Source organism: Lepus europaeus, chromosome 6 (assembly GCF_033115175.1).
Source record: "Lepus europaeus isolate LE1 chromosome 6, mLepTim1.pri, whole genome shotgun sequence".
NCBI classification, from domain to species: Eukaryota; Metazoa; Chordata; class Mammalia; order Lagomorpha; family Leporidae; genus Lepus; species Lepus europaeus.
Genome location: NC_084832.1, coordinates 41,227,165 through 41,253,288, shown reverse-complemented (window position 1 = coordinate 41,253,288; position 26,124 = coordinate 41,227,165). Strand labels below are relative to the sequence as shown.

Sequence of the window (26,124 nt, the reverse complement as noted above, 5' to 3'; positions counted from 1 at the left end):
CCATGCCATTAGCAAGGAGCTGGACTGGAACTTGAGCGGCTGGAAGAATTCCAACCTGTGCCCATATGGGATGCCAGCGCTGCAGGCAGAGGCTGAACCTACTACCCAACACTGGCCCCAAAATATTTCTCCTTATACTCCACTCAGAAAGACTGGCAACAAGCTGAAAATGATCAAAACTCCCCATTCTTAGAATTTTTGATGAATGCTTAGATAAGACATTGTTTATTTAAAAGAAATATTGCAGTTCTGTACTACTTCGTATAATATATCAGAGAAGTGATTCTATCATTTAAATACTGAAACTACTACACTACAAAAAATGTGTATGGCTGCTTTTTCACAATTCTATATTACCTTATATATAAAGTATAGTATAACAATGATCCTTTGAAGGTTGTCTTTGGTTTTGAAAAACAATAGTACTCCAAATTCCCAATCTGTCACACTGTAATGACATTTACAATTCTTCAAGGGCCTTTTCTTATTTATCAGACACATACAAATGAAGATAAAAGTTCACTCCAGATATATTATATACTAAGACCCAATTTTAAAGCTCTTTGTTGTAATACAAGTGCTATCTTGAACCAAGGGAAAGCATACCAACCATACATCGTATTAAGGTCATTTAGGAAAATATATTTATGGTGAAGGTTACAGACAGCTTTGCCCATTGCCTACACTGGGTATAGTTAATCCTTACAAACATTTTCGTGGATATACTATTTGCAAAGCACGTTGAGATTACTGCCCTGGGGAGGTCATAAATGCAAAGAATTAAATTTTGTAGGAGAAAAAGGACAAAGCCAGCCCATTAATATAGAAGCTTGCAGAGAAAGTGAAACTGGTATTGCTTCCTTCAGCACCCCTGTCTTTCCACAGAAGGATCTCTTACCTACATTTTAGCTCTGAAAGTTATAAAAGTAGAAGCAAAGGTTTGAGATTCCCAAGAACATACTTTAATAGAATTTAAAACCGAACTATTCTGGTATGCTTAAAATGATCATATCAAGGCACAACTACTGAGGTTTCCACTTATTTAATTACTTTTATATAATGTTTTTTAGTTTAAAAGAACATAAGACTATTAGTAAATAAGGAAAATAATCCTGGATAAGCCATCAAGGCAAGGATAAGAGAATGGCAATGGAAAATCCTTGCAATCAATCCACCAATGAGTTCAATAAGAATAGACAAAAATTTTAGAAGCATTGAGGCATATCTACTTTTTCTACCTTCAGATGTAATTCAGCAAACCATCATAAAAATAGCAGCCAAGGTCAGGGCTGTGGCTTAGCAGATTAAGCCACCACCTGTAGCATAGGCATCCCATATTCAAGTCTCAGCTGCTCCATATCTGATCCAAGACCCTGCCAATGCACCTAGGAAAGCAGCAGAGGACAGCTCAAGTGCTTGGGCCCCTAAACCCACATAGGATACCTAGATGAAGCTTCTGGCTCCTGCCATCAGTTTGGCCTAGTTCTGGTGGTTGTGGCCATTTAGGGAGTGAACCAGCCAGTGGAAGATCTCTCTCTCTCTCTCTCTCTCTCTCTCTCTCTCTCTGCTTCTGTCTCTCCCTCTCTGTAACTCTGCCTTTCAAATAAATCTTAAAAAAATAAAGCAGTCATCACTAAATGTTGTATATATAAACACTATACCTCCTTAACTAAATTTAGTGACAAATGATACTCTTTTGGTCTTCATTTATGCACTCATGCATTATCTATTTTTTCCTTAGATTTTCATGAGACTTAACAGAAAAACTAAAAAATTTAGCTATGCAAGCTAACTCTTTACCTTAACTCTAGATATCCTGGAATAGGAGTTCCATTACTTTTCCCACATAATAATCATCCTAGTGAAAAAGCATTAGTATTTCCCACATACGATTTAAGCATATAAACAAAGAAGCAAAGTAAAAACTTATACTACCTCACCAAGAACATGAACATCGCAGAATATACTAACATAATAAGCATGTTCTTTATGTGGAATGTGGAAATGTCAAAATACCAAAGTACTTTTACTGCTGTAAAAAATTTAAAAAAAAAAATAGTGATCCAAAGATATACAAAGAATGGTAAACTGTTTGAATAGAAGAATGAATTCAGGTAGATTTCATTCATAACCTACATCAGGGCCAACAATGCTGTCACCCCATATGAACAATGATTCACGTCCTGGCTGCTCAACTTACAATCCAGCTCCCTGCTAATGGTCTGGGAAAGCAGTGGAAGATGGTCCAAGCCCTTGGGCCCATACACACATGTGGGAAACCCTGATGAAGCTCATGACTCCTGGCTTCAGCCTGGCTTAGCCTTGGCCACTGGAGACATCTAGGAAGTAAACCAGCAGATAGAAGATTTCTCTCTCTTTGTCTCTCCCTCTTTCTTTGTAACTCTTTCAAATAAATAAATCTTAAAAAAAAATAATAACCTATATAGGGGCTGATGCTGTAGCATGGCGGGTAAAGCCATCACCTGCAGTGCCAGCATCCCATAACGGCACCAGTTTGAGTCCCGGCTGCTCCACTTCTGATTGTGCTCTCTGATATGGCCTGGGAAAGCAGTGGAAGATGGCCCAAGTCCTTGGGCCCCTGTGGGAGACCTGGAAGAAGCTCCTGGTACTTGGCTTTGGATCGGTGCAGCTCCAGCTATTGCAGCCATCTTGGGGAGTGAACCAGTGGTTGGAGGACACCTCTCTCTCTGCCTCTGCCTCTCTCTGTAACTCTGCCTTTCAAATAAAATAAGTAAATCTTTAAAAAATAACATACATATATCTAGTGGTGATTATAAACTCTCCGTGGTAGGACTGGCTTCCTCTGACACAGAACTGTGAAGCAGATATGGAGGGTGGATTATCATCTGTCAGGAAAGGACTAGAACTATAAAAGATAATAATCCAGTTATTACTGTATATTACTTTCTACTCACTGATAATTATTGATCAAAACAAATGGATTAGATTAATAAACTACTACTGCAATTTTACATTTTACCTAATGAACAAACTATGACCTTAATTGGTACTGTTTATTGTGTGGTAAGAGTCCCTCTGATGATGATGAACTTAAGAATTTTCAAAGTACATTGTAACAAGATCTAAGGAATAAAAGTGGAAGGAGAGAACATACTTTTGTTATTTGGAAGAGCATACAATAGGTTGTTAAAGATATGATGAAAGTTAATCTACATTGCTAATGGATATTAAATTTAATGTCACTTCTGTATTTTGCATAAAGAAATAAATTACAACTAGCTTGCTCTACATTTTAATTGCAAAAGTGTTTCTAAAAACATTAGAACTATAAACAATGCTAAAGTTTTCTCATAGTACTAGCAAATTATTGCGATGCATAATAATTAACCTGGTTAGAAAACATTATTGCTCACACTTGAATTCAAGACACATAGAACACACACACACACACACACTGAATAATTATAATTATAATCTAGATTAGAGTCATTGGTTAAGGATTATTTGAATAGAACAATATAGAAGGAAATACAAGTTATACAATGAACTTCCAGGTGCCTTGTCCTAGCTCTGTAACCTTGACAGATAAATTAACTGATTTGATCCTCAGTGACCTTATCTTTGAAAGCATTTAAAACCCACTTCTTATGGCTGTTACAGAGAGTGAAGCAACAATATCCCTAAACAATGATAATTCCTAGCAAATAATAAACATTAAAAATAGTAGCACATAGTTAGCGAACGAATACATACTCATACAATGAATACATACTCATTACAATGAATATATACTCAATACAAATGAATATATACTCATTTTAGGTTTGATCACTCAATTCAAGTGTGTAGGAATTTCAAAAATTTTTGCATTAAATGATTTCAAATGTGTAGGAATTTTAAAAAATTGTGCATTTGATGATTCTTAATATGACGAATAAACCTTAATTAATAATCATTGAATTGAAGACAAAGCTTAAACCTTATAAAATCATGTGTCTAGGAACATACATGAAGTTTAAATATCTGTGTTATAACTACCATAAGAACAGGAGAAGCATTCAAGAATTAAGGACACCTTACAGTACACCTAAGAAGGAATTTTAAATATACTTTTGTTTGCTTTTTATTTTTACATAAAAACTTTAAACACATGTAATCCTATTGGTGCTTTAACTTCTTGGTCATAAAAAAATGCTCCATAATATCTCAGAAGAACATTTTAATATAATTCAATAACATACAGACAAAATCTCCATAAGGAAGTCAAATATCCTTGAAATGAGTGCCTACCACGTGGAGGAAAGTACATGATGTTGGGCCTGCGTTGTGGCATAATGGGTAAAGCAGCTGCCTACAAGGTCAGAATCCCATATGGGCACCTGGGAAAACACTGGAAGATGGCCCAAGTGCTTGGGCCCCTGCCACCCACATGGGCAACCTGGTTAAAGCTCCTGGCTCCCAGACCCTGGCTCTGGCCCGGCCCACTCCCGGCAGTTGTAGCCATCTGGAGAGCAAACCAAGTGGATGGACAATATCTCTATCTCTTTCTTTCCCCCCCCAACTAGTAACTCTGACTTTCAAATAAATAAGTAAATATTTTAAAAAAGTAAAATAAAGTATATGATGTAACAAAAAACAGATGCAAGATAATACTGTATAATAATCCAAGGGAAGTAATTATTAGTCATTAGAAATTAAATTCATTCAAGTAATAAGATATATTGGTGAGATCAAAATATAACCAGGCCATTTTCTGTTAGCAAGCACCCACACAGCTACATTCAAAACTGTTAATAGCTGATAACAAGTATTTCAAAGTTTTCAATACATAACAGAAAATAAAACAAAAGAAATCCACCTGGATTTCTCCTCTGGTGAATTTTAGACATAAGATGCTTTTGTAGACAAATGCCAAGGAGAAAATCAATCAGATCCAATTTCAACAACCTACTAAATTTCACAATATAACAAGGGAGAAACAATGTGCATTACATAATTTACAAAAAACGTCAAGACATTGTCATAAATCTACTGATAAAAGCAGAACAATAGTAGTCTGATATAGGGAACATTATATTATATTGATAAGTTCACAAATTGTTTGACAGACACCAAATCTTATCTCAAGAGGTTTGGATGACTAGTCCAAATTTATTTTCAAAACAAGAGTCTACTATAGAAAACAATCACCTTGGGGGATTTTGAGATGCTTGGTAGAGAATAATTGCAAATTATGCACTTCACTTAAGAAAATTTTGAAGACTTAGTTATCATGTATTGCTCTAGCCAACTTAAGAGGAAATCAAAGATTCAATAATGCCTAATTTCAATTTTATACACTCCTGCTTTCATATAAAATTGCATAATTTTACAGATATTGAAGCCTTCTTCTCCCCCAAAGTAAGATACTACTTTCTTTACATATACTGTAACTGTATTTTATCTGATCTTGTTGCTTAAAGGTTTAACTATGTTAATCGGTTATTCAAAATATCTTGAAAGTCAATGTTAATAAAATTTTAGTAATTATTATATGTATAAAGGACTTTACGGGACAAGCATTTCCCACAAGACTTAAGTCACCACTTGGGATACTGGCATTCCATATCAGTGTGTGTGGTTCTAGTCCTGGCTACTCTGTTTCTGATTTAGCTTCCTGCTAATGCACACCCTGAGAGGCAACAGTTGAATGGTTAAGTACTTAAGTCCCTGCCACCCAAATGAGAGACCTAAGTGAAGGTTCTAGCTCCTGGTTCCAGCTTGGCCCAAACTCTGCTGTTGTGGGCATTTAAGTAGTGAATGAGCAGATGGAAGCTATACCTCCATCTGTCTGTCTCTCTGCCCTTCAGATAAAAATGAAACTAAATCTTTAAAGACTGTGATTTTTCAGAATTCACAACTCATCTTTAATTGTTAAGATTTAATTGGGGCCGGCGCCGCAGCTCAATAGGCTAATCCTCTGCCTTGTGGCGCCAGCACACCGGGTTCTAGTCCCGGTCGGGGCACCGGATTCTGTCCCGGTTGTCCCTCTTCCAGGCCAGCTCTCTGCTGTGGCCAGGGAGTGCAGTGGAGGATGGCCCAAGTGCTTGGGCCCTGCACCCCATGGGAGACCAGGAGAAGCACCTGGCTCCTGCCTTCGGATCAGCTTGGTATGCCGGCCGCAGCGCGCCGGCCGTGGCAGCCATTGGAGGGTGAACCAACGGCAAAAAGGAAGACCTTTCTCTGTCTCTCTCTCTCACTGTCCACTCTGCCTGTCAAAAAAAAAAAAAAAAAAGAGAGAGAGATTTAATTGGGATTTCCTTAGAAAAAAAGAGCAAAGTGTGATTCTAAGAATCCAAACGGATTTGTCTCTGTGCTTTGTAAACTGTTCTGGTAAAAGGTTTTGAAAATTCAACTGGGAATTCTTAAACGGGTTAACAACTCTTGAAAAACAACTCACAATTTGCAAAGCACTTTAAAATAATTATTAGCACTTTCCTATCCTCATAACCATCTTTTGAAATAAATATAAAAATTACCTGCATTGTCCCCACTTTATATTTGAGAATTTGGAGCTTTGGGTTTACCATTCCAATATCTCTCAGCTGGTAATTGATGCACCTGGAACCCAAAGTCAAGTTTCCTAATTCTTCCCATGACTCCAATATATTAGCAAATCTCATATCTACAACTATTGTAACAATGAAATGCTTCCCTTTGATATTAATGACAATTTTCCCTTTGAAATAACAATGATATTTTTGTGCTGAACAACTGCTAAAGGTTACACTTGTTGCTAATGCTTTAAAAACTCATATGTAGTGAGATTTAAATTTTCTTGCTAACATAATGAAAGTGAAAATATTTCAGTTGACAGCCACAACTGCTTGAGATGTTAGAACTATGCCTCTGCAACCTGAAAACATTCATTTCAACATTTGACAGCATCTAGCAGTCTTAATATTGTGGACTCCCACTCAGTGTGCTATGGGTAAGAGACCATGCCTTTACAGAAGCCACTGGATCGATTGGTCTTGGTAGAATCCTATTTTAAGACTCTTTGAGGAACTGATTTATGCACAATTGATCTGATCAGCCAGGCAGTCAATGTGATTTATTAGCTAAGATGGCCAAAACCCTTTTTTCTCCTTTTTCATGCAGTAGTAATTCACCTCATTAGAGGTGGAATCATTATAGGAAGCTACTGAGAAATAAGAAGTTGAACCTGCTGGCCTAACTCCCTATTTCCCCCAATCTATGGATCTATCAAACAGCAATATCCAGATATTAAAGGGAGAACTCCTATGCACATATGCAGAAGCTTCAGTGTCCACACTGTGGTTAGAGGTAGATTAAAGGAGATTCTAACACCCCTCCACTCTCAGACATTTTCAGGTAGCAAACTTGTTCATTTAGCTTCATGAGAAATCTGTTTAGTTTCTAGAACATTTTTTTCTTTGTTTAACTACAGCAAGGCAAATGACTGTATTACTTTGTAATTACAGAGTTTAACGAAATATAAGGGGTTAACTAAACATAAGAATAACAACAGGTGTAACAAAGGTTAGTAACCTACAATGTACATGCAGACTTGTGTGTACACACACATACACTCACACACAGTACCAGTGTTGCACGGGATCCAATTTTAAATAGCTCAAACAGGTTCATCTTTGGGTAAAATACACATTTGAATTTGTCAGGCACACCTATTTTCCATAACCTGTTGTGGGATTGAAGAAAGTCTGTAACCCTTTATGGTATAAATACTCCTTTTCTTTTGGTATGGACTAGCCTCCAGCCAATTCCTATAAACTATCTATGGACTTTCAGATGCCTCCTTAAATTTTATCAATAAGCAGTTAAGTAATGAAGGTAGTGTAGACCTAACGAAGGTAGTGTAAGACTGTTTCATGAGAAACTTCTACTTTAGAGTATTACTAAATATCCTATGCTCCTCCACTCAATCTGTGGCTAAGAACTCAAAGGGAGGAACCTTAAGTCTAGTGGCCTGAATTATGCATTTCCTTTAACCTGATAGAAATTCCTCACATCACGGTGATTTCAGGAGAAAAGAACTGCTACAGTTCTCTATATAGCTTACCTTTCTCTAAAAGAACACTCTGCGACTTCTCTACTCCCACCCCTCACCGGGAAGGCAATAAGTGACTACGCAGAACCTACTACTAAAGGGTTGACAACCACACTTTAGAATGATTATTCAGAACAAAAATGTTGGGAGGGGGTCAGCGCTGTGGTATAGTGGGTAAAGCCCCTGCCTGCCGTGCAGGCATCTCACATGGGTGCTGGTTTGAGTCCCAGATGCTCCACCTCCAATCCAGCTCTCTGCATGGCCTGAGAAAGCAGTAGAAGATGGCTCAAAACCTGGGCCCCTGCACCCACGTGGGAGACTGGAGGAAGCTCCTGGATCCTGGATTCAGATCGGTGCAGCTCCGGCCGTTGCAGTCAATTGGGGAGTGAACCAATGATGGAAGACCTTTCTCTTTCTGCCTCTCCTTCTCTCTCTGTGTAACTCTGACTTTCAAATAAATAAATAAATCTTAAAAAAAGTTTGGAGATAATATATTATTTCACCATATGTGCTATATAAATTGTGAATAACTTTGAAAAAATCCAAATTTACTTGCTGCTATATAATTTCTTTATAAAACTACATATGAATGTTACATTTGATTTTTTCTGAAAATTTACTCCTTTAGCATATTGAATGAATGCACAATTTGTAAGCTGAATCTTCTTTCAATAACTTTAAAACAAATAGATAATTTGTGAAAAATATGAATACTGTTTTAAATCTAGCAGGAAGTACGATAATACTTGTCCTTATTACAAAATCAGCAATATCAAAATGACAATAAGTTTAGCTGTTGAGTGGGTTCAAAAGAAATGTGTTGTAAATGTGTGTGTATGCATTTCTACTGGGATGTGTGTGGCAGTGTGTTTACAATTGCATATCAAAAACTGAAAACCTTACTGAAAGGATCTAAAGTGAGAAATTTGCATCAGAACCAAATCAGTAAGGGGAAACACATTCTAGGATCTAGAGATCTTATTCACATCAGATCTTTGCTGTTGACTATTGAAACTTTTTCTTTAATCTCCCTCTTCCTAGAGATTAATCAAAAGTAGCCTCACCTGATTTAGATTTTTGTTTCAAAACTTTGGCTGGATTGACACTTTGACAATTACCTATTTGCTAAGATGTTAGATGCTCAAAGTTTCAGATTTCAGAGCATTTTCAATTTTGAATTATTTGATTAGGAATACTTGGTAAAATCTATCAAATATTCCATAATCTGAAAAACTACAAAATCTAAGACACTTCTGATTCCAAGAATTTCAGAAAAGGAAACCTCAATCAGTAATATAATTTAAATTATAACTTACTCTGTATTTGGTCCATTAGATGATAATTGACTAAAGAATGATGTATTATTTGGTATCATTTGTTTAGTTCCATTCTTTAAATTAAAAAAAATTATGTGAAAAAGAAACAAAGTCAGATAGTGATCTCCCATCCACTGACTCACTCTCCAAATGCCCACAACAAGCTGGTGTTAGACTAAGCTAACAACAGCGGCCTAGAACTCAGTCTGGGTCTCCCAGGTGGGTTGCAGTGATGAAAGTACTTGAGCCTTCAACCTGCTGCTTCCCAAGGTGCACAGTAGTAGGAAGCTGGAATCAGAAGTGAAGTTGGGACTTGAACCCAGGCACTATGACATACATAGGATGTGAGCACCCCAAGTGGCAGCCTAACCACCACATCAAGCATGTACCCCTGTTTAGTCCACACTTTAAATGAAACTTTGCCTACATAATTAATGGCTTACAGGAATAGTTTCTTTCCCTTTAGTTAACAGTGTTTCCTTATCACCAGTTTTATAAATAGAATAAAACACTCCAGGGAGAATACTGCACTAATACATAGTGGCTTTTTGGTTGTTGAAATCATTCACCCTTTGGACTTGTGAACCACAAAGCACCCACAACTCAGTAAATCCCAGTACAGTACATGCTATGTCATGTCTTGTTCCTTCACCATAGCCCTCACATTCTACCCTCCCACAGCTAAATAGCTCAATATTGATGAGCAAATCAACAGCTGATATCATAGCCTCTGAAATAGATTCCTGCCATCATCAAGCACGTGTTGACGCTGTATAGAGAATACAAATTCATCTTTACTTTGGGACTACTTTTGGGATGAATATTTTAGTTTGGAGGTCCAAATTGTTTGTTCGTCACGTTGCCTTGTGCAGTTTAGTTCTAAAGTGGAGCTACAGTCTGCTGATTCTCAGTTGGTGTCTGCCCATTGGCTTAAGCAGTGAGTATACAATCTGCAGAGTTAAACTACACATTTACATGGCAAGAGTGCCAATGAGTAGGTTTCATCAGACATTCCTGGAAGCTGTCTGGCCAATAGGAGTGGTTTGAAACGGTTCCCTAATCACTGTTGAAATCACTGATAGTACTGTCTGTCCACACTATGACAGACAAAAGCTGAAATGTATTAAACATAGCAATCCATCATCCTGCAGATGGGAAGCAGGAGCCAGCCGAGTTCAGAGGCAGTGACTACCCGCTGCTTAACAAAGGCTGGAGTCCTGACAGTTCAGTCCCTTCTGAGCTCCACACTAGCACCCCTCCATCTAAGATGAATGAGTGTAATCAATGAGGGGGAAAGCCTGCTGGGGACCTCAAATTCAAACATTGTTACACTTAAAGTGCCGCTCCCTCCCCCCCCAATCTGAACTGTTGCTTTAACAGTTTTCTCCAAACAAGAAATGATAGATATTTAACTTAGAAAATACTGTACTAGTATACCATAAAGTTTGGAGGAATAAGGCCATGCTATCAATTCAACGGAAGTTAAAAAAAAAAAATAACCCAGTTAAGGGTAAATTTATATCATCTGAAGGAACTTATTTAGTGATGTTCTTTTCTAATGATAAAAAATATTATTATTTTTAAATAAGCACCAAATAGAAATGAAATGCCATTTGCTAAGGCTCAATTCATTTTAGATACTTATTTCTAATAAGGACATATGAGCCACAAAATAGCCAAAGGGAGGGAAAAAGTCCTCAACTGCTAACAGCACATTAACAAAGTATAGAAAGGAAAGACACTTTTCTTTGGATTTCAGCCTTGTCATTTCCAATTTTCTGCTCCTTGGACATGCTTGTATTCAAATTCTGGAACATCTATTCAGCATATCAATCCTAATTAGACAATCTGGGTCTGGAAAGGATGAGAGCTGGGTCATTTGCATAATTTAATCATAAATACTCAGTGATACATATTTCCAAATGCATTTGTACAATTATCTTTTCATCCTTGGGGCAATGGTATTAATATGATTAGGCAATATTTCTGGAAAAAACAGACAAGTATGCACTCTTTTTAACTGCAGCTTAGGGCGATATGAAAAATTAATTAATTTCTGAAGAAAATCAATTTCTCTACGTGACCACATTAGACATTGCTAAACCAAGACTCAGAAACCTCTCTCAATCACTACATTTTATCAGGCCCTTCTAAATTCTGATTAGTATGTGAACAGTTCAATAAGAAAACTGGTAATGTATCAAAGAGCATCTTAAATTTTGAAGAAATCTTTCTGCCTACTTTCCTTTCACAGGTATACCACTCTGCTTTACTTCAATGCATTGTTATTTCACCAGTCAGTGTGAGACCTGTGATTCATTTTGAGTGATCTTTTATTAATGTACATTAACCAATTTCAAGGACAACAGGATAAGGTTACTTTTGAAATGCTTTCCCAAGAAATGGATTTATATTCATCTAAAATAATCTTAATTCATGTGAGACTATTTATTATGAAGGAGATAAGCCAAGTCACCTTAAAGATTGCCATTGTCATAAGGAAAACACTGGGACATACTCAGCAACGATATAAGAACCCAGGTGGCTAATCTGATTTTTTAAAAAGTGATTCTGCTTTGTATGTTAATTAGTACAAAGGAAAGAAGTCACATTTGTGGGTTTAAATGCACTATTCTTTTCTTTTCAATCAAATGAAAAGTAGAAATTACTGCATGCAAATATTCAATATTCATTTAATTTGCATAAAGGTGCTTGAACAAATTTTTGATTCTAACAAGCTCATTTTTCATGCGTTTTGTCTTTCATCCTAATCTAGCATCTGTCATTCCTTTTTGAAGTTATTATCGGTCCAATTCCCTCTTGGACATGGTTGCTGGGTGACCGGTATCTTAGCACCCACTTTGACAGGAACAGATGTGAATCTGATCAAGAGATTTCCCAAGGGTACCTAAAATCACAAACAACTTTTGTGAAAAACAAACAGCATTCCTGTCATGGCCCCTTATTTAATCCACTCCCCAAAAGAAAGAGCAAAAAGAAGTTTACTCCAGATCAAATATACAGTTTTAATTCTATTTCCTAAACCTGGAATAATATATCTTAAAAATTCATTGTATTTCACACTGTTGAATTGGGAGAATCCAATCTAAACATTAACTGCTCCAGAACCCTGACTGTGTTCTGTTTAGTGGTTAGATGCTTATAGGTAAATTTCATAAGCAAGTGTTTCTACTTCATGTGCAATTTCACTGAAGTTTCCACAAAAAAAAAAAAAATAGGACTACTATGAGGCTATTTTAGATGATAAGGATGTTTAAGAAGATAAAATTTAGTTTGGTATCCAAAGGCTTCCTATATTGATTATGTAGAATTTTGTGCAGTTAAGGATTATTCTACTTTTAGAGGATTACCTAAAAAATAAAAGTTTTATCTCTTCATTCATGCATTTTATAGCAAGATTTTTTAGTATGATTTTTTCCAGTTCATATGGTATGTGTTATCAATCATTATTGGAAATACAGCTACACAGTGTCACAGAAAGACAAAAGAGGTCATAGAAACTTCATATCATCACCATTACAAAAGTCAGAATGGGTTGCCTTTCCTGAAATAGATTCTTCCCAAGATCAGCATAATGACCTCATAATCTACCTACATTCCCTCCTTCCATCACGGTGAGACAAAGCAGGGAGCAATCAGCCCCAGGCTGTATCATCATAAAACAAATTGGTGCAAACTGTAAAACTTAAGTAAAAATATGACCAGGTGTTTGTAGTTTTTAAATATAACATCAAAATGATGTTAGAAAATATCCAAATGGCCGATTTAATTTCTCAGTTTCACTCAGATGCTAAGTGTCAAGGCAAGGTAGAAAAACAGCTTATACTGCAAGTACTTTGCCACCCAACAGCCAATGAAGAAAAATTATACAAAACTTTCTTAAAACTCCAAACATTTTTTTCTTTGATGATCATAACTTAGGACACTATAACCCCCACTGGAAATGTCATTTTTTTTCTACTCAAAGTGTAGACTTATTTTAACTACTCTTACTGGGAATTTTTATGTTTGATTGGTTCTTATAAGAAAATAACCTTTAATGATCTGTCCTAAAAGTTTTATGTATGTTAAGTGAAAACAAGTGAGAGGTCTTTAAAATTCTTTTTAAATTCTAAATTAAGAAAATAAATCCCTCACCTCAGTTCTAAAATCCAATGTTTGAATTATTTAACTAATTGTAGTGCCATGTGTATGTTGCTTTACCATGTATAAAGTGATTTTGTGTATAAAAGATTGAGCATTTGTCATACTATATAGAAAAGTAGGTCTTCATTTAATCTAATGGCAGTCACTTATTCTTGTTAATTATAAGCAAACAGATATTATGGCTCAATCCATTTATACCAGTTATTATTTGTGTGTATATGTATATATGAAGGGTCTTCAAAAGTTCATGGAAATGTTTTCAAAGAGAAAACTGTGGATGGCTTTAATTCTTTAATTCCACTTGCTATAAACTTTCTGAAGTGCCCTCATATATTGATATTCTAGAAAATAAGTAACATTTTATACACTTAAATTCCTCTTTATTTTGAACAAATGATTAACTTGTTTTTTAGCTTAAGGAACTAAAATGACTCAATGTTTATGCATCCAATTTATCAATGACCACCTTCATTTCATACTTGCAATGGTCCAAGTAAAAACAAGAAATATACCCATGTAAAATGTGACTCTAAGAAAAATTAAATACAAAACTATTTATTCTGAAATGCTACCACAAGGAAAAACTCCTTACAAAAGTTTCTTCTACTTGGGCTAACTGATTAGTGGAGAGAAATTGATTTTAAAAAGCACAAAATAGGGGTCAGCACTGTGACTCAGCAGCTTAAAGCCCTGGCATGCAGCACCAGCATCTCATATGGGAGCCAGTTCAAGTCCTGGCTGTTCCAGTTCCAGTTCTGATCCAGCTCCCTATTAAGATGCCTGGAAAGGCAGCAGAGGATGGTCCAAGTGATTAGGCCCCTTCACCAATGTGGGAGACCTGGAAGAAGCTCCTGGTTCCTGGCTTCGGCGTGGCTTAGTCCTGGCTGTTTGGGAGTGAACCAGCAGATGGAAGATCTGTCTCTCCTGCTCTCTCTCTGTAACTCTGCCTTTCAAATAAATAAATATTTTTTTTAAAAAAGCACAGAACAAATGTTTTCATATCCAGCTAAGTAAATTTTTCCTTATACTGCTTACATCAGTATATATATGTAAGGAAGTAGATATTTGGTTTTAAAAATTAACATGTTAACACAACAGAGCTTAAATAGCTGCAAAATTTTGATGGCACTTTGGCTTAACTCTGAAATATCATTGATGAACAATATTTTAAAATTACTTAAGAATATCAGATCACTAAATATGGTAGCCAAACAGGTGTTAACAGAAAGAAAAATCAAATTTGACCCAGAAGGCTGCAATATTAAGCTTTGAATTGCGATCAGTTCATTCTTTTCCCATGGGATAACTTGTATAAATGTAATTCTATGGTTTCATAAAAGCAGGTCAAGTTTCTATCCCTGGGGGTCTTTTGGCAATTTGAAGCATGGAAGCACTCTTCCTGGCTACAAGTTCAAATCTGCATGTACTGTCAATGGTGTGAAGAAAAAAAATCAGTGAACAGCAGACATATATTCATCTTTGATTATAATACACACTTGTCAGAGCATTCTTAGAGGGTAAGAATAAAGGTGTCAGAGCTCATAAGTCATAAAATATCACGAACTCATTTCTACTACTCCTTTTTCCTCTTAAAATACATGCATACAACATCATTAAAAAAGTAATGTTAAATGTTTGTTTTCATTTATTAAATGCAAGGATGAACTTCTTACCACTTTGTACAAGACTTATTTTTTATGTGCAGAGTTTTGGTGTTTTTTTTTTTTTAATTCCACAGCTTTACATGTGCCAGAAACTTTGAGTCACTATTTTATGAGCTTCTTTCTACTCTACAAAAAAAAAAAATGTATGTATGCATGCACTTCTACAGATGATGTAAGGACTTGACAAATGCCACGGAATGATTGAGAAAGTAATTGATTTCAATTTAACTGGACCTTTACCAGGTGTTTTCAAAGACAATTACAGTCCACTGCAAAAAGCTGTAATACACATCTCCTTATGTAGACCTGAAGATTAACCCATTGACCTCATTCCTAACTCATCTCCTTGATGGCAAAGCTTTTAGATGAGTAGTCATTTTATATTTTAAGGTTATGAAATTGTTTTCTCTTCATTCATTCACTGATTCTAAAATGGGTATACTTGCTCTAAAATTCAAGAAGCAACAAAATAAAACCATGAAAAAATGAAGCAAGGGTAATCAAGCACATTAGTATTATTCAATAATGTTCAGATTCTACCACCTAGTTGTTTATTATCTATTTCATACAAATAAAATAATTTCCAGATAAAGGTTTTTAAACAGAGAATAAAAAGTAGACTTAGTTATTAAAACAGCTAGGAAAATTAATTTAAGTTTTTAATTGCTATTTAACCGCATACATTATATTATACTTTCAAACTTTCAAGTATAAATTACTTCTACTCTAAAGTTAATTTTGGTTTTCTTTCCTATTGTCATTCAGTAATGTGGCATGCATTTCTTAATGTGCTATTTTTCTATGATTCAAAAAAGCAAACCTAAAGCCACTGCTATTGGTAAGTTATTTGTCCCAAAATCCTATGTCCTACAGGGTTGCAAACACGTGTCTGTGTATACACACACACACACAACTTTCTATTAAATGTATTATAATTTGTAGAGCATATGGACTATAAATGGGTTAAGACTGATATAAATAAGAATTTCAAACACAGAGAACTCTAAAATACTGATATAACTTTTACACTTGTTGCACACATAACACCCACCCTATTATGAAATGTATGACTGCTGATTTGGAAAAGTCCCTCAAGATATTCCTATAAAATCCAAAGACACTATTAAACTAGACAGTACCTAGTACAAGAAACAAGTATCACTTCCAACACATATGTTAAAGAAAATTCAGAGACCTTTAAATATACAATAGGAATTAATGCTGTGAGGCGAATCACTATATTTTAGCAAAACTGTGATGAGTTCAGACTTACTATATCTTCAGTGGTTTCATGTGTTCACATATAAACAAAATATTTTAATGCTTAGTTAATACAGCCATTTACAGTTGTTATTAATAAATAAATAATCTAATAAACTAACATAATTATACATTTCTTGACTAACATAGAAATTTATGTCCATTGCCTTTACTTAAGATATGACCATCATGCCTTAAATTGAATTAACAATTGTTTGCTGCAAATGCTCCTATATGCTTCTATAAAATAATTCCCTTTCAATGAGTACACTTTCTTTTTTATGATAAACTTTCCTTTTCCCTTGAAAAATAAGGGATTTTTCCCTGTGATGACTGCAAAGTTAATGTAATTATTTTAAAATATCTGAAACCATATAAATCCAAACATAATTTAACATTGTGACTTTGTGATACTTTCTTTACATATTCATTTATTTATACTAAGGAAAGAAAAATATTGTTCAAATATGCAATGTGACAAATCAAAACGATTATGTGTCTATTTCAACATTTGCTTTGCAAAAATCATGCTTTAAAAGTGTATTTAATCATTGTCAAATGTATTCACTATCTTCAGAATATGCATGATTCTTAAAGGTCTACATAGAGTCAAATTAAGTTACATTTATATCTTCCAAATCATAGAAAGTGTAGTAACCCTGCTGTACAACAGAACTCTTGAACTTATTCCTTTCATCTAACTGAATTTTTATATTCTTTGACCAATATCTCCTGATCCTCCGGTAACCACCATTCCATTCTTTACTTTTATGAGTTCGACTATTTTAGATTTCACACATAAGTAAAAAGATGCAATATGTGTCTTACTATACTGGTCTTAGTTCATTCTGACTTCCTGCTCAAAATGTGTAATGTATTTCAAGTATTGTATTCATAGTATTGTAGCTGGTTAATGTAAGCATTCTCTCTCCCTCTCCCTCTTTGTCTGTCTCTGTCTCTCTTTCCCTCTCTCTCTCTTCCAAAACTTTTTTTAAGTAACTATTAATGTGTCGCTGTGCTGTGTAGCTACAACACTTCAATGTACTTATAACAAAAATAAATGAACAATGATAGAATAAGTGTTTCCATTTAATGTCATCTTTGGCAACTTCCAGTCAAGTTACATACATTTAAATGTATATAAGAATCTCACTTGGAAATCCTGAATCAACTCCAAAACAATTTGGATGAGAAAGCAACAGGGCATCACATCTGTACAAACTCTGGCCACTGGTAAATCCAGTATTTAATTTAGAAAACTCAAATGATGAGTTTTTTCTAATGGGGGAATTAATACATTCTTATCTTACAAAGAAAACCTGTGCCAGAATACAGCAAGAAATTTTAAGTGCTTCCAGTTCAAGATGCTTGACTTTGGATCAAGTAGTGATTTGGGTCACTTTTTCTATGTGATCTGACATACATTTTAAAAAATTGGACATTTATCTGCTATGTTATTAAACTAATTTTAATTCTATTATTAATTTGAATAACAATACACTTTCATTGACTAAGTATCTGACTGATTAATTTATTCTGGGTTGAAAATTTTGTTCGTTATAATTTGCACATTTATATAAAGTTAATCATTAACTGCCTGCAACTAGCAGCAATGGTCACACTTAACAGATCCTCAGGAACCTTGAGACAACTAGGTGCATCAAAATAGACTGATCCGCAGTTACTCAAATAACAGCTCATTACAAGACCAAATATAAGCACCTTATGCTTGATGGTTTACATTCCAAAGCAATAATTTGGTAAACTAGGTACACCATTCTAATGAAGTCATTCCCATATTCATCAAATGCCAAAAAAAATCAGCAAATAGAAGTTATTTTGAAAAACAGCTACGATAGCATAAAATTACTTTGTACTAGAAATACTTTCACAACTGGAAAAAGTAGAAGAATTCAAGAGCAAAGCAGGTTTGTACGGAGCCTTTGGAATGCCTAAAATACATGTATCTGTGCAGTCCAGACTCTTTCATATTATACTTATCTGAGCTCCATTAGGTGGGCTTTTAACTCAAGGTTTTCTTCATTAAAAAATTAATTACTGGACATAACTAATGTAATGGAGAAAGAGCTTCTTAATGCAGTTCCAAGGCCTAAAAATATAAATGTAGTCTTAGCTAGAACATTTAAGCTGCAGCATTTAGACTTTTAACACATATACTTGTATACACACACATACACACATAAGGGGACTTCAAATGATTTATGGAAAATGCATTTTTAAGAAAGTTTATATTGATGCAAAAAATATTTTGAGTATCTGAATAGATTTTTCATGAAATGCATTTTCCATGAAGTTTTTGAAGACCCCCTCATATATATCTCATATTGACCAATCACAATCATTATCTCAATCAAGAAAGTGGCACATGTTGGCACACGCTGACAACTGCTAACATCACTCTATTTTTAATAACAATTCAAACGTAAAATTATAAAAATTTATCTTCGCTACATTAAAAATATCCTAATAGTCATATTAATTTTTATATTTCCTGTCATTTTAAAGGCATTTTATAACTTGATGTGACTTTTTGGTGAACAATCTGAAAATGAAATCTTTGAAAGAAGAAATGCAAAGTTTAACTTTTTAAAAGAACTAAGTAATTAACAAAAACCTTAAAATCAAAGTGTTCAAAGAAATCTGACACTCACCTGTACCTATTTAGAAAGGATACTTCAAACTAATTTGTTCAGACAAGGATTCTAAGGGAGACCGTTTATAACCTGTGAGAGTTTCATTTCCCAGTACATTCTGCAATGGTTGTGCTCTATGTTGCTAATACAATGAAATTTAAATGACTATTTTACCTGATTGACAAAGGCATTGCATGAATAGGTTAGTAAAATAACTTGGAAAAACGAAATAACGCTAATTGACAGTCATAGCACAAATTATTCTTAAAATAACAACTTGGTTGCACATTGGGCTAATTTGTAAATGCTGCTTACATTCCAAAAGAAAACATCAAATGAGAAACAATAAAGTGTATTATGCTTTCGTATGCTGGTGAATCACAGGTAGTAAATAGTCAAAGAGAAGATTGATTTATGCTCAAATCCTGCCAAGACTTTAATCAATATTGGATGTCACATCTCAGGGGCTAGAGAAACAGTGAGGGGGAAAGAGGGTGGCTAATATTAGCCTCAGTAATGTATACATAACTTTGGAAAAATGTAATAGAGTAAACAAGAATAACAGCAAGTTTGGTCTAATAAAATGAAGAGTTTAAAATTCTGTTGAAATACCAACAATAGTGTGCAACAAACTCTGAGGGATGAAAACCTGTCTTGGAGCTTGTTTCATGTAATATTTGAAGCTTCCCAGAATAAAATGCCATTCGCAAAAATCAAATTTCTTGCCTCAGAGCATTAACTAATAAACTGTGGAGTTCAGCAAGTACATAACAATGTGCACTTTTGACAACAAAAACTATGATATTATTGAAGACTAACTCCAGTAAAAACAACAGTTTTGAAACTAAAAAATTTGTGTTCTGTAATGTAATTAAACTGGATAAAGTAAACCCTAGGTTAGAATGTTCCTATATTTTATTTATGTTTTAGTTGTTAAACTGTAATTTGCTAACATTTTAAAGCACACAGAATATGCTGTGGAATCAAACGAACTTTCGTATTTTATGTCTTAGTCTTCTAATTATGCCACATTCTTTTTGAAATGTTATAAAATGAGACATTAGGCTTTATAGGAACCATTAATCTACTGTAATACAAAAACTTCAAAAGCATAGTCTCTCTTCATTTGAAGTAATTCTTCAATTTCTCTGTGCCAAGTACGTAATTATCTGTTAGAAGTAAGTGAATCTGTATTTGTGTTGAAACTTTCTATATCAGTGTCTAAGACCATGCCTTTGAAAAGCGAGCTAAAAGGGAAATGTTAAATAAATATAGACTGTTTCAGCTTCCAATCTTTATTAAAAGTCCTGGCAAAAAGATTAAGTCAATGGATAATATTTTGCTCATCCTATTGAAATATAAAACACCATTTATATATTCCTACTAAAACATAAAAGTCTTGGAGAGTCTTTCAGTTTTCTATCTATGGATGATATTGACTTTCAAGACAAAAGCCTACTGTTTGTGAATAACTGTAGGTGCATATAAAATGTCTGATAAAACTAACTGGGATCTAGTCAAATTTAATCTCCACAAATGTAGCGCTATATTGGACCTAAATGACTATCTGGTTTGAAAAGATCCCAAGACAAAAATCATCCTCTGAAAAAGAATACATATTATAGATAACACAGCAGAACAGGGTCACTTTTTATTAAATGGATCCACAGAAAACTGAATCCTAACCCAAATCCACAAACAATCAACTGACTCATACAAACTGAGAATTGACCATGTAGATAATTACTTTGTTTTCGTTGTTATTTAATGGTTAGCAGTTAATTAACTGACCTCTGTTGCAACAGCCAAGTTGATGCAACTAATGTTTAGTTTTTTAAAAAATAATACTTGAAGGAAACTGATCAAGGTCAGACTTTGCCCTTTGACAACTTTTAAATATATTTCTTTACATTTTCTTTCATGTTTTGAGAACTTTATTTTTTAGCTTTCGTATCTAACAGATAATCTCATTTTCATCTCCTTGTGGTCATGACAGATGGCGTCAACATTTATTCTAGTTTTCATAGATAGCATACTAATGCAATAGCCCCAAGCAAATTAAATTCACTCTAAGCTTTCTACTAACTTACTGAGCCACTTTGAGCAAGTTTTTGAATGCATCATTTTGGTTCCTCAGAGTTCCTCGTATCTAAATTCTATTAAGAGACATAATGATATACGTTCTATAACAAGCTGAGAGTGCTAAGATTTGATTTCTCAATCTCTCTCTCACACACACACACACATGCGTGCACACACACACTTGCTCTCCCCCACACACATAATATATATATTTTGCAGTTTGCCTTCTTGCATAGTTCCTCTTATATTTTGCATAAATTATTCCCCTATTGTATTAAGTAGCTAGAGAAGAAAGGCACCAAAGTGAAAGAAATCAATATATCTAGATGAGTTAAAGAGGATTTTAAAAGCGAAGTCTGGGATGTAGAAGGTAATTTTAGCTTTAGTAAAGTCAGGAAGGAAAACATTAATATCATTTTTAAAGTAAAGAAGTAAGATAATATTCGTAATTATCATGAAAATAATAATGCATAACAATCAAACAGTATAATTTGGTGAAAGTTCAATTATAAATTCTCTATTTCCTTAGTCCGTGGCAGAGTTAGGATAACCTAGGTATGCATCTGCAACTACACATCTCATGTTAATGGCAACAACACTGGTGAGTATTTCAGGTTGAGCAAGCTTTTTAGTTGATAAACGATCAAAATTCACTAGAATATCAACAAACTGTCAACATTTAGCTAAAAAACAACCTGAAATAGGATTTTAGAACAGCACATTTAATTGCAAGGTATCAAGGCCAGGTGGTTGAAACACAATTAGAGTAGAGAGGAGATAGTTTTGAAAGGATAAAGAGTTCCACTGGATTTAACTTATCTTGGTCCTACAAGACGCTAGTGCTATTGTTCAACTGGTGAGGTGGGAGGAAACTTTTAAAAATTTTTTGGTTACTAACTCTTAAAGTATATTCTCCAACCATATGGCAAGGACTTCAAAATCTGGGCAAAATTTCAGTAAATAAAGATGATCAAGTTATAGATAGATTAGAATACAATTACTGGAAGATGTTTTCTTGAGCAATTGTGTGGGGGGGGGGGGGTCTGTGTGTGTAAAATGGCCATTGATTATCTACAGCAGTGTGTGCTGTAGGAAGCACACAAAGAGGATTCGGAATGGAGTGGCTGTCTACTTAATGACAGTAGCATAGCACTTCACCAATTTGCGGAACAGGCAGACAGTTTTCGAACAATCTTTGTCTGAGCGGACTTCAAATTTCACCTAGCATTCTTCCTAACAACTCCAGGATACTTTTCTTCTCTGATTCAAATGTTTCAACAGTAGATTGGGGGCCAATGGTGTATAATCTGGACGAGCAAGGACACCAGTTGTCCAGTAAATGATGGTGAGAGATCTTGATCCTGCCGCTCCATCTCTACTGCCACCTGTCCATTCCCTTGGACACGCTCGCACGCATGCACACCACACACACACACACACACACAGAGAGAGAGAGAGAGAGAGAGAGAGAGAGAGAGAGAGACAGCATTCATCCCAAAATAAAAGAATGTCCAAAAAACAAAAAAACAGGCACACAATAATGTCCTATGGAGAGAATGGCAAATAAACGAGGAACAGAATTTCTGGATAGGACAGGAGAGGACATTTGCTGGGTTAGAACTCGAGTCCTTTTCGGTTTACACCCTTCTCCGCTATTCAGCAGTCTCTCCAAGGCAGAGATAACCAGCGGCTCTCCCATCCCCGCGGTGTCCCGGTCTCGCCCTACACCTCCTTCCTCCCCACCTGAGCTTCCCCAGCTCTGCCAGGAATGCAAACACCACCCCGTTCCCTCGTTCACTCTGCAAACTTAGTGGGAGGGTACCGAAGTTTCTGCGCCAATGTTGCGCCGAGTTCCCACGCGCCCGTTTCAGATCCCCAACTTTCCCTGGTGCTTACTCTCGGAATCAGAACTTTTCCCCCTGCTCTTCCCTGAGATGAATAACAGGGACGAAGCGCCACTGTGAGAGGGGGTGAAACGGTTGCCTCTACCCCGAAACGGTCACGCTGCCCCTCTCCCGCCCCCTCTCGGTGGATCCTCCCCCACCGCGCGTTCATTTGCATAAAACTGGCCCGGCCCGGGACCGGCCGCGCGGCCTCCACCCTGCGCGCTCCGTGCGGGGCTGAGGAAGCCACAGCCCAGACAAGTCAGGCCCGCAGAGCATCCTAGTGCAAAGCGTGCACCTGCTCGTTGCGTGAGCTACTAACCTTAAGAAAAAAAGAAAACAAAGAATTGAAAACACACAAGCGCGCGCGCACACACACTTTAGAGAAGGAGAGAAAAGGCAGAGTGCGCGCGAGCCCCGGGGTCTTCCTCCGGTCTCCAGGTCATCTTCCAGGTCTCCGGCACCCGGCTACCTCTCCTTACAGACGGAAACCTGCGGGTGCTCTCGCATCTGCCCCGGGGCAAACGCACCCCTTTCTTTCCTTTGCACACGCACCCTCACACGCGGACACACGCACACATGCGCACGCACACACACACAGACCCCTCCCCTTGGCGGGCTTCCTCTCTGGGCTTCGGGGCTCAACTCCCTGCGGGTCCCCCGGGACTGCGCCGGGCCTCTCTGCCTCGAGGTCGACCCCCCTCCTGACCTCCAAGTGCCCCCGCTGCACTGCTGGCCCACTCCCTCGGCTTCCCAACGGGCCCCTCACCCGGAGCGCGTGTCCCCGCTCCCCAAACCCTACGGGACAGGGTCACGAGCTCCTCCCGCGCCCGGGACGCCCCTGGGTGCCGTGGAGCAGCTCCGTGGGTGCAGGGAGCAGGGCCGTGGAACACCGGTCCCTAGGCTCTCACCCGCGGGCAGCAGCGTCCCGGGGGACCCCAGACGCCGGAGCCCCAAGAAAGGGGCTGTGGCTCCTGGAAAGGCACTGTCCTGCTCCTTCCCGCCCCCTCCACCCTCAGGGTTGGGGTCCCCGCGGCCCCACAGCAGCTAAGCTCCGGTCCCCGGGCGAGCCAGGAACCTCTCGGCCGGAAGAGCGCGGTGGAGGCAACTTCTCCGGGGGTCGGGCGCTGCCGGAGAGCGCTGAGGAAGGGGAGGAGAGGCCCGCGCTCGCTGAGGCGCGCGGCTCGCGGGCGCGCGGGGCGGCCAGCGCCCGGGAGGGAGCGAGGGAAGGGCGAGCAGGCCGGTGGGAAGGGGCCGCGGGCCTCAGGGGCCACCCCCGCTCCTTACCTGGCATTGGTGCAGTCATTGTAGAGGGTCTCGAAGTCCTTCCTGGAGATGAGTTTGCAGCGGTTCACTCCGGGCTGGATGGCGCCCAGTCCCCTCAGGATGCGAACCTGTTCCACATTGCACACCACCGGCGTGATCTCCAACCGCTTCAGCTTGGTGTAGACCGTGTGCAAGCCCCCCACCAAGTGCTTCAGGAACAGGTCGAAAGCCTGGGGCAGGCAGATCAGCTCGCAGCCCTCCACGGTGAAGGAAGCCACTTTGGCCCCCCTCAGATCCACCATTTTGCACTCATTATTCTGGGGGGTGTTTTCCACTGGGGACGGGGTTGAGTACACGGGTTTCCCGGGGAGGGGGCCGCAGCTGCTGCCGCTACTGCTGCTGCTGCTGCTACTGCTGCTGCTGCTGCTGCTGCTACTGCTGCTGCTGCTGCTGCCGCTGCCGCTGCCGGTGCTCGCGTTGATGGGGGTGCTGGAGGCGCCGCCGCCGCCAGCGCCAATGCCGCCGCCGCCGCTGCCGCCGCCGCCGCCGCTCGCGGCTGCCAGGCTGGGGTTGCAGTTGCCGCCGCCTCCGTTGCCGCCGCCGCTGCCACCGCCGCCTCCGCTGCCGCCGCCGCCGCCGCCGCCGCCACCGCCGGTAGAGGTGACTGTGGCCGCCGCCGCCGCCGCCGAAGCGATGGGCTCCGGCCGGAACAGAGTTGGCCCAGAGGGCGCCGGGGGTCCGATGGACGGAGCCGGAGACGAGGTCGCCGAGGAGGTGGAGGTTGTGGTGCCAGAGGAGGAAGCAGACGTGGAGATCGGGGGCTGAGGGGGGACCAGCTGGGTCGGAGGGATCAAAGCCGCCGGCACTGCCATGGTCACATATACGGGGGGAAAAGGGAAGGAGGAGAAGCGAGGGGGGAAAAGTTGCCACACAGCCCCGGGAGGGGACGGGGAGACGAGCGGGAGCGGGAGCGAGGGTGGAGGGGGGGGGCGGCGACCCTTGCAACTCCGGGCGAGCAGGCGAGGGAGCGGGGGAGCGAGACGCGGGAAGCGGCGAGCGCGAGCGGCGCTCCGCCGAGAGGCGCACCAAAGTGTCCCGCGAGTCGAACGGCGAGCGCTCTCCGGGGGCCGGCAGCGAGGCCGGCCGCGGGGGCACGGGCGGGGGCGGGGAGGGCCGGCCGCCGCGGCGTGGGTCCCGCTCTAGCACCGAGGGAAGGGTGAAGGTGAAGAGGAGGAGGACTGAGGGACTCGGGTGCTCCCCGGCAAGTACATTGATCAAAGATTGAGAGCGGAATGACAGAGAGAAAATGAGCTGAAAAGTGCAGGCTGCCGGCTGGACGAGTTGTTGTTGTCACACGGTGCAGAGGGGAGGAGCTCCGGAAACTTGAAATACCCTTTGAAGCCGCAAAAACCTCACTCACTAGTATTAACCCAAATTATCCAACCAGGAACTCGCAGCGGAGACTCGCGGAGCGCGCGAGACGGAGAGGGAGAGGAGGAGGGGGCAGAGGGAAGCGACCGCGGGGGGACGGGCAGGGGCGGCCGGGGGGCGCCGGACAGCGCTCTGCGGCCCCGGCCCGGCCGGCGCACAGCCCCTGCCCTCTCTGGTCCGCCCCAACTCGCCCTGCCCCCCTCCCACGCCCCCACCTCCACACCCCCACAGACACCACCCCTCCCCAAAGCTTCCAGGCAACTTAGCGAGGAGCCAGCGCGCTCAGAGTTCCCCTTCGAGGATTTAGGACGCGTCTCCGCGCGTCTGAGCGAGGAGACGGGAGCGACA

At 39.0% G+C, this 26,124-nt stretch overlaps 1 protein-coding gene across 1 annotated transcript in view; it reads right to left on the bottom strand.

The window, feature by feature from the left end:
* The window catches only part of DACH1 (dachshund family transcription factor 1), a 435,821-nt gene extending 410,604 nt beyond the window's left edge, over positions 1-25,217 (bottom strand). Inside the window, exon 1 of the mRNA XM_062195305.1 lies at positions 24,367-25,217. Coding sequence (XP_062051289.1) covers positions 24,367-25,217 — 851 coding nt within the window. The remainder of the gene's footprint in view (positions 1-24,366) is intronic.
* Positions 25,218-26,124: the final 907 nt, after the last annotated feature.